Consider the following 22,360-nt stretch of genomic DNA (forward strand, 5'->3'; position numbering starts at 1 on the left):
GACAGTAGGCTGTCAAGCCATTTCAATGGTTATCATTTGCTAAAATGTAGGACATCCTACTTATTCGATATGCCTAAATGTTGAGGTTTGCACGGTATGGCGGGTGATCACTAGTCAGAACATGACATGCCGGCGTTTCATGATCTGCTTAGGAATATCACACCTTGAAGTTAGCCCGATATGGCTGGTGGTCACTAGGCAGATCATAATCTGCCTAGGAATATCACTCCTTGAGGTTTGTACGATATGGCTGGTGTTCGCTAGGCATCATGACCATCTGTATATTATTCATTATGTTTATATCGATTTTACCGATATTGGTTTTTATGGTGTCCCAACACTAATATTGGTACGGTGATACCAGAGTAATAAATTAAAAGTGCCTATTTATGGAAAGTGACAGCCGTAAATACCTTAAATTAATAAAATATTTGAAATGTTAAATAAAAATATATAGCTGGTCAAGCAAATCTTGTCAGTAACAAAGGCGCGAAATTCAAATTTTCTATGGGACGATATCCCTTCCCGCCTACATTTTTCAAATTTGCCGCCTTTTTCTACTGACAAGATCTGCTTGACCAGCTATATGTAGAAACTAAAGGAAAAAATAATTTTCAAAAAATAGTCTATCGATAATTTTACGTTATTTAGGGGTTGTGCACAAATCACGCGAGATGTTTTCGACTACTTTTTGATCCCCCGTCCCCCTTTTCTTTATTCTCATGGATCTATTTATTTGATTAAATAGATTAGGTTGATATGAAACTAAGGTGTTATATAAAAATAATGTGTTACATAAATTATATAACAAAAAGCAACGCAAATAGGGCGTATTACTGCAATGTTCTGCCGCCAGAGTGTAGCACTAAGCTAGCTAGTAAATTTACTCTTTTCTCTTTATCGCTCAAATATGCAATAGTGATAGAGAGGTTAGATAACGAAATTTAATATTTCTTGTTCCGCGGCGGACCCCCAGATTGTGATGGATTGTGGTAGTCGCGCCCCCTACGCAGAATTTCGCATAATATTTCCTATTAGAAATTCTACTCGTACCTAAATAATATTTAGAAAGTCTTCTTCAGAATTACTGCCATCATTTGTCTAAAGCAAGCTGTGGAGTACTACACACGCAGAAGAACACCTGTTTATGCGTGTTTTCTCGATCTTTCCAAAGCCTTCGATCTTGTCAACTATGATTTACTTTGGAATAAGCTTGATGAAGTGCATTTTCCTAAGGAGCTCACACGCATATTCAGGTGTTGGTATGCTGGCCAACGAAATTGTGTTCGCTGGGGTAGTGTGTTGTCGGACGAGTACGGCCTGGAGTGCGGGGTGAGGCAGGGGGGACTGACCTCACCTAAACTTTTCAATTTGTATATCGATGCCTTGATCGGCGAGCTCAGCAGTACACGTGTGGGCTGTCATATAGATAGGATATGATATGATATGCTTCAATAACATAAGCTATGCCGATGACATGGTACTGTTGAGCCCGTCGGTCGGTGGTCTGAGATTACTTATTGAGAGGTGTGAGTCATATGCTCTAGCGCATAACCTTAAATATAATGTAAGCAAGAGCGAGTATATGGTCTTCAAAGCGGGAAGCAAGTGCCCATCACACATCCCACCCATTTGTTTGAATGGCATGCAACTGAAAAGGGTTATCTCTTTTAAATACCTTGGGCACTTGATAACCGACGATTTCCGTGATGACGCTGATATCGAGAGGGAGCGGAGGGCCTTGGCCGTGCGGGCCAATATGATAGCTCGCAGGTTCAGCCGGTGTACAGCGCAAGTAAAAATAACATTATTTCGAGCGTTCTGTACATCGCTGTACACCTGCAGCCTGTGGACTCGATATACGCAAAGGGCTTTTAACGCCATGCGCGTACAATATAATGACGCGTTCAGGGTACTGTTGCGGCTGCCTCGGTACTGCAGTGCGTCCGGCATGTTCGCTGATGCTCATGTGGACGGATTCCACGCGACACTGCGCAAGCGCTGCGCCGCGACGCTCCGCAGGGTGCGCGACAGCCGCCACAGTCTCCTGGCCGTTGTTGCTGACAGATGGGACAGTGGCCTGATAAGGCACTGGTCCTCTCTGCATTTGTCATTAGTACCTAAGTTAGTCATTTAAGTTTATTTTTTAAGTTAACCTTAGCTATAAGTTTTTTAAATTGTTAAGATGTACTAACAAAATATGGACCATGTTTGTCTGAAATAAATGCATTTTATTTTATTTTATTTTTTATTTTTATTACCCTAAATTAGATCTAATAGCATATCACTGGTATCACTGTCAGATTGACAATGTTTTTTAGTTATTTGCAAAGTTAATGCACTATTTGATAATATTTAGATGTAATAGTACCTACATATGATAAGAAACGTGTTCTTTTTGTAGACTAGACGTTTTCGATCTCATTTTGAACGAGAAAACGCTGCAATTCGGCATTTTCGGCTCCTATCATTCCGCTTAGACTGACGTTTGCTGAATGGCGTATGACGTGTGGCAACTAGTTTTATATAACCTCCTTGACCGGCGGCCGCGGACTTTTTGCAGAGGGGAACGCCTGTTAATGGCCGCTCCATAGATATTTACTCCGAGTTTTCAGTAATCATATTTGACAGGCAGGATATGAGGGGTTAAGCACCGAGAGTTACATAAAGTCTTCTATAGTGGTATGAAAAAACTAAGTAGAGTTTACTTCCGCCGACATTATGACGTTAAACTGTGTGATTTATGAATGTACTATCTGATTTACTATTTGTTTTTGCCTGTTTGTTTCCCAAAGGTTTAAATAAATAAACGTTAGTCGTTTATTATACGCACTTTATATTGACGAATCATTCTGACGTTTTGTTAAAAGTAATTTGTCCTACCAACCTGCAGGCGTATTATGGATCACGTTATCCACATTTATCCACGTCATAAAGTAACTGTCACTTTTTAACTCCGCGGAATAGAAAGTGACGGACACCGTTTTATCACGCTGTCACGTAGACAAAAATGACTACGATATCCGTACTGATATGTGTCCCTTAAATATGTATAATGTATTCCCTATGTGTGTGTCGCACCATAGCCTAACACATAGCACACTCACCCGTGTGTGAGCGCAGCCTCGACCGCCTGTGCGGTGCGCGGCGCGTGCGCCTGCAGCGCCTCGTCGGCCGCCTGCCGCACCAGCGCGGGCACGGACACGCCCATGGTGGACCGCAGGCTGGACACGGACCGCGACAACGCCGTCACTTGCTCTGTAATAACAATGAAACCATTAAAGACCACTTTGCACCAGGATCAACCGGTTAAACGTGGAGTTACCGTGGTCACCAGTACAATCTACTGGATTAATTGTTTAACCGCTTAACCCTAGTTTAATGGGATGGTGCAAGTGACCTTAGGGCTCAAATTTTGTGTGACTCTTAGGTTAAGAGTCACACAAAAATTATTATCAATTGGGTATTTTCCTACTAGTCAAATCAGTTACTTTTTTAGAACTGTCAAAACGATTTGCTAATATGGAATTTATATGAAACATTACATCGTGACGTCACGGTCAACTCACCTACTTTTTATATTTCTATCCGATTTATTAAATAGAACTTGTGTTTAAAAATCACTCCTATCTGTGTTTTTCTAATAATTGTGGTGGTGGGTGTGGTGGTGCTTTATTTCATGCATGGTGTAAAATAATTTATTTTAAATACAGTATAATACCACAAGTATACAGGGTGGAAAGGCACGACGATCCTTCCCGGAAGTATTAGGTCGTTTAAGTGATACAGAGACTATTGGTAATGGTAAGAATCGTTAATTGAGTAAAAAATAAAAATTGCAAAAATACTACTTTTTAACTGTGGTGATAACCCTATAGCATGTGCACATGACGGCTAGATTAAGGATCTCCGTCGGGAAAGCTCGGGACTTTACACTTTTTTCCGATCGTTGACAGTATCGCAATGATGTATGAATGACGGATAAATGTCAAATAAATCAAATGCATGCAAAAATATTACAAACAATTTTATTACTTTCTTAGATAATTACTTTTTTCCAATATTTAATACTATCTTCTTTTCACATACGGTGTTCAAATGTACCTCCGTGTATTACAACGCCGCCGCAGCCCGTACCCGAGTATGTCGATGCACATGCGATATAGTGTATGCTCTTCGTCATTTATCCTCCGCAGAAAGCACCAATTAGCCTTTGTCTCATTTCGTCCGCAGTTTCACATTCCGTTTGGTTTGGTACACCATATCTTTTACACAGCCCCACAAATTTAAATAGCCACGAGCATCTAACATTTTTATTTGAAGAATATGACATTCAATAAGTATAGTTCAATGAAAATTTAATTTCAAACATCAGACGTCTTGTCTATTTCCTACCACGCAAGAAGGTTTGTTAGTTTGGTATTGAAGAAGTATTTATTCTTGATTTATTCTTAGTATTTAATTTTTGCAAGTTCATTTGGTGCAACTAACACAACCTACTTGTTATTTTTAATTATTTTAGATAGTTTCCAATTATTCGAAAATAATTTTGTGAAACGTGTTAAGAAACTAAAACCTTTTTATCAGTCAAGGAAACCAGAGATATTTATAAGACGATTGCGTACTTTTGAGTGGTTGTCAATGTCACCATTTGAACTGTCGTTGTAAACAATGTTGTGGTTAGTATTATTAATATTAAGGAATAACATAACTATTTCATTCAAGTATTGAACAAGTGGAACCACTAAGAAAGCGAAAATCCTGCAATGATTCTTACCGTGCTGTAAGCAGACCTAAAAATGGTTAGATGGCAACAAATTAGCATAATTTCCTGTCGAATACTGATTGTTTACAAGTAAGTTCATTGACCCTGTCACCTGTTAGGGTTAGAACAAAGTAGTTTTTTGCGTGGATGTTTAAAAGGTCATAATTTAGAAACGGTTGCCCATATTAACATAGTTTCTATGGAGAAAATATAGAGCTTAGGCTAAACTATCTCCCATTTCCGGAAAGGATCGTCGTGCCTTTCCACCCTGTATATACCACATATTTTTGCACCGCCTACAACTTATCTGCTTTGCCTAAAGGTTGACTGGTAGAGAATGCCTTATGGCATTAAGTTCGCCTTTTATTTATTTATACAAGGAATTCCAACAGCTATGAATGATACATTAGACTTTTTAGATAGCATTACAGAGCCAATTATAGGAACAGTGTTTTGTACAGTGTGTTTTCTTATGTGCAATAAAGATTAAATAAATAAATAATACCCTATTGTAAGAGACCTAAAAGTCGATGAATTTGTGTTATCATTGAAAATGCACGGTGACAGAGTTGTTGAGCGACTGATCGCCCGACTAGTAGTCAGATAACTCACCAGTCAGCTGGTCGATCTTCTGCTCGAGCTGGTCGCGGCGCGGCGAGGCGCTGGGCGGGCGCTCGGACACGGCGACGGAGTTGTTCAGCGACTGGCTGCCCGACTTGTCGCTCGACGCCTTTCGCTGGTTGGCCTCGGTGATCTGCGCCAGCGATATCTGGGGCCAGGACGTGTCGTTGCCTGTTAAAAACGAAATGTTATTTATTTATTTTAAACTTTATTAAACAAGTAAAAAGTACATAAGGCGGAAATTCTCTAGAAATGAAACATATATCGATTTGTCGAAAAACGTTATGAAAATTCGGTCGGTAGGTCGTGGACTTACTTGCAGGCAACGGCGGCAGGTCGGGCAGCGCGGGCAGCGCCGCGGGGAGGGGGGTGAAGGCGGGCGCCGGCGACGCCGCCTCCGCCGGCAGCGACTCCGAGTCCTCCTCCTGCCCAGAAACCATGTTATCAAAAGCCCGCCCGAAGTTGCTTAACTTCGGTCAAAAATCACGTTTGTTGTATTGGAGCCCCACTTAAATCTTTATTTTAAACTGTTTTTTTTTGTTATAGCGGCAACAGAAATACATCTGTGAAAATTTCAGCTATCACAGATCACGAGATACAGCCCGGTGACAGACGGACGGACGGATGGACAGCGGAGTCTTAGTAATAGGGTCCCGTTTTACCCTTTGGGTACGGAACCCTAAAAACATTAGAAAACTAAGGGATTCAGATCGAAGGTCGTTGGCGTGTGGGGGAGGGGTACACTACATAATTCCGAAATATTTTATGCCGAATTTTAGAATATCGAATTTTATTATTCCGATTTTTAAATGCTCGACCCATCAAAATTCCGATTGTCGTAATTACCGAACGATGAAAATCACGAAGTTTTATATTTCCGAATAGCAAAATCGACGATTTTTTTAAATTCCGAACCACATAATTCCGAATATAACAATTCCGATAACTAAATAATAAAATAAATAAATAAAATAGTTTATTTATCAGCTCACAAAGGATTTGTAACAATTTCACAGTATGATAACAAAATTTAAATTCGAGATGACGTTGTGATCCTTTGTGAGAGACTGGAGTCTGAACTAGGTATAAACCTGTATTACAGTTCACCAGGCTCTCACCCCGGAGAAAACATTAAGTATACCTATATTATTATATAGGTTTTGGTACTAAATCTACAAGTGTACAACAGAACTGATAATAAAAATAAAACTAAAAATATCGGAAAAATACATAGTATGATAAACAAAGAGTTAACACTTACAATGTCTATTTATTTATTTATTTAGTGTTACACAGGAGTTGAAAGTGTGATTAATTTGTAAATGTGCTCGTGTGTGTGTGTGTGTGTGTGTGTGTGTTTGTGTGTGTGTGTGTAAGTTGCTCGAATGATATTTTAATAATGAGAGGCTAGGCAATCCTCAATCTCGTTATAAGTTAGCGTTTGTAGCCAATCAGTGACTTTCTGCTTACATTCTCTTAGTGTGAGAGCATATATATCGGTAAGGTCGTTAACCTTATTGTACAATTTAGAACTAAGGTAATCAACATGTCGTCCTGAAACTGCCAAGCGAAATTTCTGTATACCACAGACACGAACTCGACGTTTATTTTTCGTGAGATTTTTATCAAAGGTTATGGTCTTATGTTTTTTTAAAATGACTTGGCGGAAAAATAGACTTCGTACCGATAGCACTTTACTCTCCCTAGTGAGAAACACCGAATTTAACTTTTACGATTTTTGTAATCACGAATTCCGAATTGTTATTATTCCGAAATTTTGAATTCCGATTTGACGTGATTCCTATTTTAAATATGCCAATTTTTTAAATTCCGAATGACGATATTCCGAATTTGTTGTTAATAAATAAAGCCACCTACGTTTGTGCAGGGGGTAGCAGTTCTAACGTAACCTAAACCTACTTATCTAAAAACAGTTATTTACTGTAGGGGTCGCAGTTCTAACCTAACCTACACCTACTTTTCTAGTAGCAGTTAGTTTCTGTGAAGGTCGCAGCTCTAACCTAACCTAACCCACTTTTCTAGTAGCATTTGGTTTCTGTGAAGGTCGCAGTTCTAACCTAACCCACTTTTCTAGTAGCAGTTCGTTTCTGTGAAGGTCGCAGTTCTAACCTAACCCAATTTTCTAGTAGCAGTTGGCTTCTGTGAAGGTCGCAGTTCTAACCTAACCTAACCTAACCCACTTTTCTAGTAGCAGTTGGTTTCTGTGAAGGCCGCAGTTCTAACCTAACCTAACCCACTTTTCTAGTAGCAGTTGGTTTCTGTAAAGGTCGCAGTTCTAACCTAACCTAACCCACTTTTCTAGTAGCAGTTGGTTTCTGTAAAGGTCGCAGTTCTAACCTAACCTAACCCATTTTTCTAGTAGCAGTTGCTTTCTGTGAAGGTCGCAGTTCTAACCTAACTTAACCCACTTTTCTAGTAGCAGTTGGTTTCTGTAAAGGTCGCAGTTCTAACCTAACCCACTTTTCTAGTAGCAGTTGGCTTCTGTGAAGATCGCAGTTCTAACCTAACCTAACCCACTTTTCTAGCAACAGTTGGTTTTTGTACAGGTCGCAGTTCTAACCTAACCTAACCCACTTTTATAGTAGCAACTAACTTCTGTGAAGGTAGCAGTTCTAACCTAACCTAACCCACATTTCTAGTAGCAGTTGGCTTCTGTACAGGTTGCAGTTCTAACCTAACCCACTTTTCTAGTAGCAGCTGGTTTCTGTAAAGGTAGCAGTTCTGGCATGTCCAAATGAATTAAATGCATTTTTTTTTGCAGATCAATTTTAAAAACGGCTGACCATTTAATTACTTCCCTTTTGAAAATCACGAATTTCATTATTCCGAGTTATCAAAAGATCGAATTTCTGAATACCGAATTATTTTATTTCCGATCGGTCAATGATTTTTCGGAATAGACAAATTCGGAAAAAATATTTTCGGATTTTTTATAAATCGGAATTTTAAACTTTCGTTCATATGACAATCGGATTTTAAGTATTCGGAAAAAGCGCAGTCGTGATTTTCTTCTTTCGTGGTTTTCAAAGTCGTAATTTCGATATTTCGGACGTATAAAAAATCGTGATTATGAAAATCGAGGTTATGAAAGTCGGAAAAACATATTTCGGAATATTTGGGTGTTCCCGTGGGGGAGCCCCTTAATTTCCTTTTGAATTTGTGGAACATAGGTGCAGTATCGGACTATAGTTGGGAGGTTTAACGGTAGGTTTTTGTATGAGTATGAGATATTAGCATGCGATTTGTGTGACTCACCATGTTGCCCTTGTAGTAGGCGTCATCGTCGTTGTGCGACATGATCTCCTGCACCTCCCGACTGGGGCTCGACCCGCCCGATGTGAACTTGTTCACCGGCTCCACTGCCTCCGCCGATATACCTACAAACAATTATACTTGTAATAGAACATTACCAGACATTTTGATAGAGATAAAAAGTGGAGCCAACGTAACGTTAAAGGTATTAAGCTGAACGCCTACATTTTATAAAACAGAGAATTCTGAAAGTTATAGACCGACCGCTTAAATAAGTCCTCGCCTGCGCGGTACGGGGGCGACGGGGTAGGACGACTAAGGGCGGCGGGGAAGGTGCGGGAAGGTGAGGCAGGCGTACGGCGCAGGCGAGGACTCATTTAAGCGGTCGGTCTATAGCGACCCACCACGGGTTACACAAAACCCTTTACAAATTATACACCTAAACCTTCACCAAGTATCACTATTGACAGGTGAAAATCGCATGGAAATCTGTTCAGCAGTTTTTGAGTTTATCTCAAACATATATACACACAAACAGACAGACGCGGCGGGGGAGTTTGTTTTATAAGGTATAGTAAATACATACAAAACATCCATGACTCAGGAACAAATATCTGTGCCCTTACCGGGATTCGAACCCGGGACCATCAGAATCATAGATGGTATCGTGTTTACGCGGATGTCGTCGCCGGTCCGAAAGTCGCACCGAACCGGGTTAGTGTACCTGTAAAGGGTACTGAAGATCGAGCGGCTCCCAAGGAGAAGCTCCCTGTTACCAGTGTGGATGAGGAGGATTTCACAGTGGTATCAAGAAAGAAGAAGGCGCGCACGGCGCCTCGTAAGACTCAGTGTGGTACCGCCGAACCAGCTAATTCTGGCTTGCGGATTGCTACACCGAGTAAGGCGCTGTACGTATCGCGCCTGCATTACACCGCCACGGCTGCTGAAGTGGTGGAGTATGTACACCAGAAGACCGGCTACACGCTGAGGGTATTCCAGCTTCGATCTCGCCACTACGTGCACTTCAACTCTTTTGTGGTGCGCGTGCCGCGACCGCTGCAGGGAACCATCGAGTGCGTCGACTTCTGGCCGAAAGGTGTCGTGTTTCGGAGGTTCCGGGGCAAACTGCCGAATCCGACACAAGAGCAGCCGATGCAACGGAGCCACGCCGTTTTGTCGACTAAATAGTGTTTAGTTTTAAGTTTATAAAATACATATGTATGTTAGTCTGTAAGGTATTTGTAATATGGGCCTTGTTGCCTGAATTAAATTTCTAAATAAAATAAATAAATAAATAGGCACTAGGCCAGCCCGGTGGTCGAATGTTCTGGGAATGTGACGTTACTTGTGGAGCGCGGCTTGCTGACGTCGGGCGTGGCGGACAGCGGCGGGTCGTCCTCGTCGCGCTTGCCCGGCGAGCTGAACGCGTCCGGCGTCATGAGGTTCAGCGGCGGGATGGCGGCCGGGGACTCCGGTCGCTGGCTGATCAGGCTGCCCGGCTGCGTCTGGAATATCACTGCTGGTATCTTATCGCAACTTATGTTGAGTGGGGATCCTGTTTAGCATCTAAGTAGTTTGTGTAATTTGTATTGTGTGTTATTCTATACCCAGATGTTAAATAAATGTATTTCTTCTTCTTCTTAACTTTGAAAAGTTTTTTTAACTGTTACTTTTTCATGAGTCAAGTTTTTCAAAAGATAATGCTTTTTTAAGCTAATGGGGTTGATGGCAACTGTCAAAGGTTTGCATAGATGGTGCCAGCATAGGTTTCACCTGTCTCTAGTTCTGTTCTATGAGATTTGGCTTAAAGCATCCAGGCCATAAAAAAAAATAAAAAAAAAACAATATGATTAGACAAAATTCTAGGAATTGACAGCATAACCTATGCTGGCTCCATCTGTAAAATATTTCCACCGGCCAACGCTATTAAATAGGTTTCTTTCTGTTGTAACATAAAGCCAAAGAACACAAAGCTTTGACACGGTACCTGGGATCGGTGGGAACTTGAAAACCCTTATAAGTATAAAGTCACAGGCAGAGACGTTGAATGTACCTGGCTGCGCATGAGCAGGTTCTTGAGTTGCTGGCTCTGTTGCTGGAGGATGCTGGACGCGAGCGCTGGCGTCGACTCTTCTTCGGGAATGCCGGCCACTTCTGCTAGTACAAATGAGGCAGTTACACTTGTTTTAGGATTAGAAAAAACTGCACAGAGGCAAGCATGAGTTAGCGGAAGCCGGGCGTTGGTTTTGTCTTGGTGAGTTTACGAAATATTAACAGGTAAGTTACCTGAGCACTTGAGCAGGGTTTTTTACATGCTTTTTATTAACTTGCAATGTAATTTACCTAACTAAGTATGTTTGTACGGGTCAAATCTTGCAAGTTAAATTTGATCCACTTTCCGATTTCCAATGAAGCTGAAAATTTGCATACATATGTAAGTCGGGTGACAATGCCATATTATGATACCATCGAGCTGATCTGATGATGGAGACAGGAGGTAGCCATAGGAACCCCTGATAAAACAACGAAACTTAATTGCGTTTGGAGTTTCTAGAATTGTGTTGATAAGTATTAGTTGCCTGTGTAAAAAAAGTATAGACAGCGATAAACGCTTGTACCAAAAAATAAATTGTTGCCGAAAACCTATTATTACTTGTATCAAATACATGCTGAACAATTGCTGCACGGTATCTGTGATTAAAACGTCGCACACGACGGGATGAGGATTATTGTGGTAACTGTACGTACCAGGCACCTCGCAGTCTCTGGGCTGCGGGGTGGGCGGCTCGTACACCAGCTCGGCCTCCTGCAGGCCCTTGGGCTGCACCACGTACAGCCGCAGCCGAGCGCGCCTCCCGCAGCCCGCACCCACACTCTCCTGCACCAATAATTACTTGTTTAACAAGACAAATACCGGACAAGTGCGAGTCGGAGTCGCGCGCGAAGGTTTCCGTATCATTACGCAAAAAAAAGGAAAAAAAAATCACGTTTGTTGTATGAGACGGGGGGCGTTGTGGATAGAATGCCGCAAGCGATCCCATGACGCTCCGCTAACGGCATAGAGGGTGACGCCGCAGGGAATGTTAGTGGGTATTGTCCTCCCCTCCCTCTGAATAGCAGAGGGAGTTACAGGAGGAGCGAGTCCCACATTCTATCGTAGCGTTTTAAAGTCCTTTGGTTCCGGATATCCTGCTCCAAAGTCCTTCATTCTTTGTCTGGCGAGGGCGTGACAGCCCTAAGGTAAATTACATTTAAGTGAGTGAACAGTATGCTTACATCGTGATGTATGTCGAAGTCTTCGGGCGAGGCGCCGACGTCGCCGCCTGAACCGTTCCTGTGGAAGGGGTCGTCGCAGCTCGACTCGCATTTGGTCTGGACCTCCTCTGTAACATTTAAATTGTTCACTATGTGTTGCACTCTAGGAACATTTGTTAAACAAACCAAAAAAACCGAACAAGTGCGAGTCGGACTCGCGCACCGAGGGTTTCATCAATCACAAATACAACATCAGCGAAAATTTCAACTGTAGCTATCACGGTTCATGAGATACAGACCTGCAGAAGCTATATGGGGGTTTTCAGGAGCGATAAATCGATCTAGCTAGGTCTTATCTCTGGGAAAACGCGCATTTTAGAGTTTTTATATATTTTCCGAGCTAAGCTCAGTCTCCCAGATATTAAGTATGTAAGAGAGGTAAAGTCTAAGAAAAAAACGTGCCCCGTAGTTTGACATCCAAAGCAGATGGCGCTGTACTGCACCATCAAACAGCAACTTTTGACAATCAGAGTTACCGCAAAATGTATGGAGCTGTACAGCGCCATCTCGTTTATCTGTCAAATTGGAAGCACGAAATTGTCTTACATTTTACGCATCTTACTCAATCAATGTATCTTTGGTATGCCTTTATAACGGTGTCCCAAAAAGGACGCAAGATTTCAATTTGCCGCCATTTTTGTATTTTAGTGCTGGCAACCCTAAAAAAACGATTTAACAGCTGAATGTTTAGGGTTTGTAAAAATGGCGGGTTATATGAAAGATCAACGCGTTTTTATTATTAAACAATATTTCAAAAGTAATGAAAGTTTGGCGGGTACGGTTAGAAAATTCCGTGCAAAATATGGTCGGAATATTGACTTGACTTCATCAACTGTGGTTGGAAAATTCAGGGAGAGTGGATAAATTCATGATGTTCATTCTACTGGTCGTCCAAAAACAAGCCGTTCAAATGGCAATATCGAATCAGTGCGTCAGAATGTCCGTGAACATCCAAGAACATCCATTAGGCATGGTGGACAAGAATTGCAAATTTTTCACGAAGCTCTCTCCAGCGTATACTCACTATCGCGACATGATAACAAGGTTTTTTCTAGCCGAATTAGAGGATATCGATGTGGAAGCAATGTGGTTTCAACAAGACGGCCACTTGCCACACAGCCAGAGAAACGATGCAATTACTGCATGAAACATTTCCTAGTCGTGTGATCTCTCGATTCGGTGATCAGAATTGGCCCCCTAGATGCGATTTAACGCCTTTAGACTTCTTTTTATGGGGTTATTTAAAGTCTAAAGTCTATGCCAATAAGCCCACAACCACTTATGCTTTAAAAGAGGAAATTCGACGCTGCATTGGAGAAATTCAGCCGCATCTATGCAAAATGGTCATAGAAAATTTTGACAAAAGAGTGCGTGTGTGCTAGCAAAGCCTAGGAGGACATTTGCCTGACGTATTATTCAACAAATAACCCTATTTTATGTATTTCAAGATTTTATATACAAATATATTATAACGAAAAAAAAATGTGTTTTTCATCAATTTCAAATCTTGCGTCCTTTTTGGGACATCCTTTACTAGAGTTAGACCAAGAAATGTCTGCAGCGATTTTGATAGCCCACGCAGTGCAAGCGTTATTTTAAACGTCAAACTTCAATGAATTATGACGTATAAATAACATATGCACTGCATGGGCTATCAAAATCGCTGCAGACTTTTCTTGGTCTAACTCTAAAACTAATAACACGTATGAAAAGTGATCAAATACAGCCAAAACTCACCAGCATCGAATATGTAAAAACTGAGCACCGGATATGAGAGCAGGAATTCCGATATACTTTTGCAGTAGGCCATAGTGTCGTCTCTGTCTCTCGCCATGTTCAGCACATACAGGCTCCTTGTCTTGAAGTCTGAGAGAAGCAGGTAGTTGGCGCTGGCGTCTAGCATGGCCTGCAAGTAAAATAAAATATTTACGCATTTAGCGGGCATAACGGTGACAGAAATGCAAAATTGAACTCTATCACTTTGAAATAAAGTTCAAAATCATTGTGAAAAGTATATATTTTCTCTGGCTTATAAAGGCTTAACAAGGGTCTATTAATTTTTATTTCATTTGTGTTTTGTCTCTTTCTAATAATTAATTAATTAATTAATTATTAGCGTAATTCAACGGCGCCGTCGAGACCTATCAAAATCGAAAGATAAAATAATTTCGAAAAGAAAAGCTCGTATGGCAAAAACAATTTTAGCGGTGGGTTTGGCGTGTACGGTTTTTCAAAAATGTTAAAAAAAACAGTTACTTGGGCATTCTCGAGCGCGTCAGATATTCATACTACGTATGCCCCGAGTGCCTCTGATAACAACGGTATAGTAATCTGCCGGTTTGCGTGGTGGGGGTAGGCATATAAAGTAGTCAAAAATGCAAAAAAAAAAAATTTACTCGAGCGCGTCAGATTTTCGGAAGGGGTGTTAAGTAGGCCCCAAGGAAGCTTCCTTTAAAAAAACTGACGATTTCGGCGTGACGACAAGTTACGATGAATTTTTGAAAATGCAAAAAAAAAAAGTTTTTTTGAAATACTCGACCGCGTCAGATTTTCATAGGGGAGGTTTATCTCGGTATCCTGAAAGCATATTTTTTTAATCTGACAAAAATGTTGGTGGGTTCTCTTAATCTGACCGAAAAAGGTTTTTTGGTTTCTTTTTTTTCCTTTCTTTCTCCTTGATAAAACGGGGAATTTAAGAATGACAATAAAATTACCTTTTTTGTTTATTTAAACTTTTTTTTTTGTAAAATGTATCGTTCGCGACTTATATGCCGCAACGCGTTCTTAGGAAGACGAAATGGCTCCTCCACACTTCCGGTCATGCGGAAACCGGCAGATTTTGTATTTTTAGTAAGTTTTAGATTATATTCTTCAAAATAAAAAATAAAAAAATCGCGCTCGAAAATGCCGGATTAACGTTTTTTTTTTACAAGTTCGCGACCCTATAACTCGGCGGCGTCAAGGACTTATCGTCAGATTAGTTAAATTTAGTCTTTAAACACTAAAATCAACCCCCAATATCTTAATCTGAGGCGCTCGAGTATTTCAGACTATCCATTTTTTTTTACTAATCTGATCGTCTATCCTAGGCGCGCGTCACTACATATAGAGCTAAATACTTTACAAGGTTGTTCTATTAGGTCTAAGGTATCTCTCATATCTTAAACTGCCACGCTCGAGTATTGCCGAAAATTCCCCTATTCGCCTCCCTAACTATAAAAAACATTTCAAACTTTACAAAGTACAGATACGAGCTACAAATTTCAACATCATTTTAGTATTTAAGAGTCCTTACTCCTACAGACGAGCGTATTTTGCAAAATGCTTCCTTTTTCATTTAAGATTACGACGTAACTATTAGTATTTATTCAAAAACTGATAACGTACTTAAATAATCATTTCTTAAACTAGGGGCTGAAAACGTTCAAATTTTCATTTTCTCTTTTTGAACCTAAAATAAATGAGTTTTCTTAGGAGTCTTTTTCAAATTTTGCAGTGAGAAGGGTCGTTTCGGTTCTCAATTTTGCAGTAAACAAGAATCATTTGGTACATGAATGATTACAATTCAACTCACCATATCTTGTACGAGGGGCTGACATGCTTGAAAATCGAAGATTCATTTTAAAAAATTGATAAAAAACCTTCCGAGTTTTCTTCATTTTTTTGGTGAAAACAGGGTTACATTACATTTTTTTATCGCAAATTGGACTTATATTTTGCCCCAAAAATAATATTTTAACAAATTGTAACTTTATGTCTACTCATAAAAAAAAAATCATAACTATAGGACCTACCTAGCCGTAAATCTATATTTTTTTAAAGACGTATAAATCACGCTGCACCGACACCGCGCGCTCAGTCTCCGCCGAGTGCGCTTAGGGGACGGACCTGTGCTCGACCGTCAGGCGTTCGTTGCTTTCGTAACCATCGAGAGAGTTCCGAGAAGTGCTGTATACTATGATTAGAAAATCTTGATCCAAGGGTGTACATTTTTTACACCATATTTAATTTTAACAACCGACTCTCGCTTATGTGATAGATTTTCAGTGTTACTTGAATTCTGGTTAGGGTTTGCATTTTTATTATACCCGGACGACCTGGATGATGTCCAGGTTCTCATGATGGAGTCAGGAATGGTCACCGAACTCCTAATCTACTCATCATAACTCCATCGTGTTTGGGCTCAATAGATTTTCCTTGACGAACACCATCGATCTAGATGAGGTCCAGGTTCTCATGATGGAGTCAGGAGTTGGTCACCAGAACTCCTAATCTACTCATTAACACTCCATCGTGTTTGGGTTCAAATGATTTGCCCTGACGAGCACCATCTATCTAGATAAGGTCCAGGGTCATGAGACCCTTCTGGTGACCAACTTCTGACTCCATCATGAGATGGTCACCAGAAGTCCTAATTTACTCATCATAAGTCCATCGTGTTTGGGCTCAATCGATTTGCCTCGACGAGCACCATCTATCTAGATGAGGTCCAGGGTCATGAGACCCTTCTGGTGACCAACTCCTGACTCCATCATGAGATGGTCACCAGATGTTCTAATCTACTCATAATAACTCCATCGTGTTTGGGCTCAATAGATTTGCCCCGACGAGCACCATCGATCTAGATGAAGTCCAGGTTCTCATGATGGAGTCAGTAATGGTCACCGAACTCCTAATCTACTCATCATAACTCCATCCTGTTTGGGCTCAATAGATTTTCCTTGACGAACACCATCGATCTAGATGAGGTCCAGGTTCTCATGATGGAGTCAGGAGTTGGTCACCAGAACTCCTAATCTACTCATTATCACTCCATCGTGTTTGGGCTCAATCGATTTGCCTCGACGAGCACCATCTATCTAGATGAGGTCCAGGGTCATGAGACCCTTCTGGTGACCAGCTCCTGACTCCATCATGAGATGGTCACCAGATGTTCTAATCTACTCATCATAACTCCATCGTGTTTGGGCTCAATAGATTTGCCCCGACGAGCACCATTGATCTAGATGAAGTCCAGGTTCTCATGATGGAGTCAGGAGTTGGTCACCAGAAATCCTAATCTACTCATTATCACTCTATCGTGATTGGGCTCATTAGATTTGCCCTGACGAGCACCATCTATCTAGATGAGGTCCAGAGTCATGAGACTCTTCTGGTGACCAACTCCTGACTCCATTACGAGATGGGGTCAGGAGTTGGTCCCCAGAAGTCCTAATCTATTCATCATAACTCCATCGTGTTTGGGATCAATAGATTTGCCCCGACAAGCACCATCGATCTAGAATCTAGATGAAGTCCAGGTTTTCATGATGGAGTCAGGAGTTGGTCACCAGAACTCCTAATCTACTCATCATAACTCCATCGTGTTTGGGCTCAATAGATTTTCCTTGACGAGCACTATCGATCTAGATGCGGTTGATAGATTATTAATATTATTTTATTTTACATACATACTTACAAATAAAGCTTCATTTGCTTCCCACAAGGATCAAGTAAACCTTATAAATCAACTGCGTTCTAAATAAAAACCGGCCAAGTGCGAGTCGGACTCGCACACGAAGGGTTCCGTACCATTATCTATAAAAACGGTCACCCATCCAAGTACTGACCCCGCCCGAGCCCGACGTTGCTTAACTTCTATCAAAAATCACGTTTACAACAGTATGGGAGCCCCACTTAAATCTTTATTTTATTCTGTTTTAGTATTTGTTGTTATAGCGGCAACAGAAATACATCATCTGTGAAAATTTCAACTGTCTAGCTATCTCGATTCGTGAGATACAGCCTGGTGATTGACGGACGGACGGACGGACGGACAGCGGAGTCTTAGTAATAGGGTCCCGTTTTACCCTTTGGGTACGGAACCCTAAAAACGGAGATACTTCTGTTTTAGACATAAAATCGAACTTCAGAGAGTTCAGTAGTTGTTACTTGCAGGTACTCTCGAATTTATTGTCATTATACAGGGTGGCCATAAAATAAGTGCTTTTCCGCTGCTGGCAAGAAAATGGTTGCTGGAAAAAAAATTACCCTCCCATAGAAAATGGACTAGACAAAATGTATGAAACAGCCAAATTTTTTTTTCGCGATTTCGGGGTTGGTCCCATCGTGGTTCGCGGTTGCTTAGTTCAGTATAATCCCTAAACCTCCCTGGCAACGGGAATGCACTTATTTTTGGCCACCCTGTATATATTATTATTTAATATAACCTTATCTTTAAAACATTTAATTATTCAACTTCCTTGGTGAACTGACTTGAATAAGTTACTTGACTTCGTGGATGAACTTGTCACAATAATTCCATGACATACAGAGGTAAACAATCATTATTTTTTACTCGTCGTTGGTTATATATTATCTCATCACATATACTCTATTGACTACTACCATGCTTATAAAATAAAATACAGAGTGCCAATATAACGTTAAAATAAATTTACTTGCAAATTAAATTGAAAAGTATCAAAATTATTCTTGTCTGCGTTGAAACGCGCTTAGCTTTGCCGGCGCTCGCGTACCGAGCGCTAACGCCATCTATCGAGTGTTATTTCGCAAAATCGGTGAACGCTCTAAGGAATAAGGGCTCTTAACCATGGTATAATAATATACTTCGCCTGGTACAGTCAACAACAGAGCTATGAATACAGGCAAAGTGTCAAAAATATGTATACAGTACTTTATTGCCTGTACATTAAGGTCGTGTATACATATTTTTGGCACTTTGCCTGTATTCATAGCTCTGTTGTTGACTGTACTCTCTTCGTCTTTTCGTGGTCACGTGACTTACACAAGCCTACGTCATCATGCGACAGCGCTATATGATAATATGCGATAGCGCTATATAAAGTGGCAATGTTATTGTAACGTAGGCTTGTGTCACTCTGGGAAGAGAAGACCATGTTTTATTAGACTATGAATTTAACGAACATCTTTTTTGACAGCCGCGACCTATTTTATATAACACGCAATCTTCTTCTTCGACCTAGCGTTTTCCCGGCCTAGCGCCAGGGTCCGCTTTCCTGCTCAGTCTTCTCCACTTTGCCCGGTCTTCGGCATCCTCAGGTGTGAGATTGTTCTCTCCCATGTCCGCTGTCACGACGTCCAGCCAGCGCTTCTTAGGCCTACCGCGTGATCTAGGGCCTTGGACAGTGAGATTGAGGCATCTATTTCCGACGTAGTCTACCGGTCTGCGGCGTATATCACGTATATGGCCATACCATCGGAGGCGTCTTTCCTGCAGCTTATCCGCTACGTCACGGATTCCGAGGCTGCCACGGATGTGTTTGTTACGTATGCGATCTAGTCGCGTAACGCCACACATCCATCGCAACATCTTCATCTCCGTGACGTGAAGCTGCTGGACATGCCTTCCGAGGACAGGCCAGGTCTCGCTACCATATAGTAGGACTGGTCGGATGATGCTCTTGTACACAAGGCCCTTTAGCTTCACCGGTATCCTGGGGTCGCAGAGGACACCGGTTACTTCTCGCCATTTTGCCCAAGCAGCGCTAATTCGGGCTTGGACGTCGTATATAACACGCAATATTAAACTTTATTACAATGTTTTAAGGTTCATTTTATACTGTAACCTTTGTCGGCTATTGCCGACTCGGACTCTTTCACATATCATGGTCTAATAAAACATGGTCTTCCATTCCCAGAGTGACACGGGCCTACGTCACAATAACATTGCCACTTTATTTCAACATAACATGTTACATGGGTACATTATACCTATGGTTAATAAGTTAAAATATTTCTTTATAATTTTATAATTTTCATTTATATGTATTTTAGCTTAAATTTTACAATAACACGTCATTTTTAATTACTCGTTAGCAATATCTTCCGATTCACGAAAGAAATTTCAGACTTTCGGGTAATTCTGTTTATACTACTGGCAACACAGGATAGCGCTGTGCACATTTGACAATTCGGATCTAGATAACTTCATGCCCTGACCGTCATCCTTGTCGAACGCGTATTAATTGTTATTTCCTTCTCGCTCAGTGTCAGCAGTCGCAGTGTTTTCCAAACTTTTCACGTCGTAAGCTTGGTAATTAATGTGTAACTGTGAATTAGTTTTTTAAACGTTTGTCTTGTATAGATAAATAAAGTTTAATTTAATACATTAGATTTGTTTTATTTTACTATGTTTCTACATGAATAACTTAAAATTAATGCCGTTAAAATAATTTTCACCGTTGGTTAAAATTCTCCCACATTTCAAAGTTTGAGAACCTGTAAACAGCATGATGACGTAGGCGCGTGTCAGTTAGGTCATACGCGAATCTCGGAATGGAGTACCAGGCGGAGTATATTATTATACCATGTCACATATATCAAAATATTTAAAATATATTAACAGTAATATCATTTATATTTTGTTTCAACTATTAAGTTAGGATATTATTAAAATGTTTCACCTTAAGGCCAAGGGAGGGCTCTGCGCCCAGGGTAGGGGTGAAGGTGATGGTCTGGAGGCAGTTCCACGACTTGCAGGACCAGATCTTGATGACGGTGTTGTTTTCCGCGCCGGTCACCGCGAATTTCCAGAATTGAACGCTACAAAAAAGAATTTAGATAGCACAATATAAACTACATACTTATTAAGTGAATATGTTACACAAATCAACCTAGTCCCACGGTAAGTTCATTAATGGTTGAGTTGTCAATGTGAATATTTAAATAAATAAATATTTATAGAAAACATCCATAGCCCAGGAATAAATTTGTGACTTTTCTAGTGTTTAGGCAACTAATATACGCACAGACACACAATACACACATGCATGTTTCCCGTTAAATTAATGTCTATGCCTATTGATGTTTCATTGCAAATAAACCATAGCTGTGACAATAAGAAAATTCTATAATTCTTTAGAGTATTCAATACAGAACTTTATAGCTGTCAAAACGTCTAGTGTTCTAACCTGGGCTTTATTGTTCTGTACCTCATAGGGTTGCAATAGTGCATTGTAGGAGAGGACGGAAAACCGCTAAAAGATGGACGAGTGCGTTTGAGGTACCTCAAATAATACGAGTCCATCTTTAGCGTTTCCGGCCTAGGCATTACATAGTGCTTTTCACGACTACTGCGAGGAAATAAGAAAACATTTGCATAACTATAAGAACTAGCCCGCGATTTCTCTGGTAGCAAATTACTAGCCACTGCCTGTGCTGTCTCTTGAATTTCGGTAGGCGTCAGCGTAAGAATATCATTTTCTTCATTAGAAGAACTCATTTTTATAGCGATTGGAGATACTGTTTCTTGTAATTTTAGTCAAACACAATTTACACTATCACAAGTATTTTCAGATCCCGCCTTTTTTACTTTTTTTATCACTTTAAGAGGCGTTTTTCTGTTATTTGCTTCAAACCGACTCTAAACTTAGAAGCGTTTTTGCTAATAAAAAGCACAAACAGCTACAAAAGTAAAAAACGCCTTAAGCGTGAACTGAATGGATAATTGTTAAAAAAATGAACTGAATGGTTTTGACATTTCTTTTTTTTTAAACAAGAAATTTGTCCTATAAATAACCTAATTTTATTTTTGAAGGAAAAAGTTGCGCCAAAAAAGACCTTTTATTGATTTTTATGTATTAAATGATACTCATTGCTGTAGCGAACCGTCACCAATGACAGATGATGATAACAATGAAACATTGTAGTAGTGGTGGTAATCAGGTGCTACAGCTATTGCCTACTTTCCAGCTTGGTTTTAGACCATCTATTGCCACATTTCCGAACAGTGGCGTGAAATACATAATATGTATAGACTTACTCGGTGTCTGTGTTGTTGTGGTTGTCGAGGAAGGCGAGGCAGGAGAGCGGCGCGCCGTCGTGCGGCTGCCACTTGTGCAGGCAGCGCGGCGCGCTCTCGTTGTGCGTGTACACCTGCAAGATAAAATACACGTTATTCCATTGTTATAGGGTCTATTATCGCTGTTAGACACAATAACAATCTTACTCTTTACTGACTATAGTTTGACCCCTGGGGCTCTGCAAACCGCGGCTCGTGAGCCGCATGCGGCTATTTGAAGGTACAATTGCGGCTCTTTAAGCCACACAAAAAATAAACACTAGCGGCTCTATGAGTTAAGTACATATTATTGCTGATTTTTGCTGGGCTTCGCACTTTTTCTAAAAAGTTTGCCGACTCCTGCCCTATGCTATACAGGGTGGCCCATTTAGATCGGTCAGTATGGGAAAATCTGAAACTATAAGACATACGACGATCTCTTCTTAGGAACCATGTCATCGAGTTTAGTAACAAGAAAAACTGCATTCATACATTTAAAAAAAATTGTGAAATGTATTGAAAAAAATGGTGGTCATTTCAAAAACTTACTAAAATAAATTACAGGATATGAAAACAATGCATTT

The 22,360-nt window shown here is 40.6% G+C and overlaps 1 protein-coding gene and 2 long non-coding RNA genes across 3 annotated transcripts in view; 1 reads left to right on the forward strand and 2 right to left on the reverse strand.

Annotated features, from left to right (window-relative positions):
- LOC134791043 (uncharacterized) overlaps positions 1–22,360 on the forward strand; it is a 92,114-nt gene that overhangs the window by 29,955 nt on the left and 39,799 nt on the right. The window lies entirely within an intron of this gene.
- LOC134791017 (enhancer of mRNA-decapping protein 4) overlaps positions 1–22,360 on the reverse strand; it is a 65,819-nt gene that overhangs the window by 25,024 nt on the left and 18,435 nt on the right. The window contains exons 7-17 of the mRNA XM_063762067.1: positions 21,759–21,871; positions 20,401–20,539; positions 13,712–13,880; positions 11,936–12,042; positions 11,408–11,537; positions 10,713–10,816; positions 10,005–10,164; positions 8,663–8,784; positions 5,703–5,811; positions 5,378–5,557; positions 3,108–3,258 (exon numbers count right to left, since the gene is read on the reverse strand). Coding sequence (XP_063618137.1) covers positions 3,108–3,258; positions 5,378–5,557; positions 5,703–5,811; positions 8,663–8,784; positions 10,005–10,164; positions 10,713–10,816; positions 11,408–11,537; positions 11,936–12,042; positions 13,712–13,880; positions 20,401–20,539; positions 21,759–21,871 — 1,484 coding nt within the window. The remainder of the gene's footprint in view (positions 1–3,107; positions 3,259–5,377; positions 5,558–5,702; positions 5,812–8,662; positions 8,785–10,004; positions 10,165–10,712; positions 10,817–11,407; positions 11,538–11,935; positions 12,043–13,711; positions 13,881–20,400; positions 20,540–21,758; positions 21,872–22,360) is intronic.
- On the reverse strand, positions 15,434–18,072 carry LOC134791046 (uncharacterized). Its single transcript, XR_010144244.1, has 2 exons — positions 17,311–18,072; positions 15,434–17,037 (listed from the first exon to the last, which is right to left on the reverse strand). It is a non-coding gene; the product is annotated as an uncharacterized LOC134791046 (long non-coding RNA).

The sequence above is a fragment of the Cydia splendana genome, chromosome 5 (assembly GCF_910591565.1).
Source record: "Cydia splendana chromosome 5, ilCydSple1.2, whole genome shotgun sequence".
NCBI classification, from domain to species: domain Eukaryota; kingdom Metazoa; phylum Arthropoda; class Insecta; order Lepidoptera; family Tortricidae; genus Cydia; species Cydia splendana.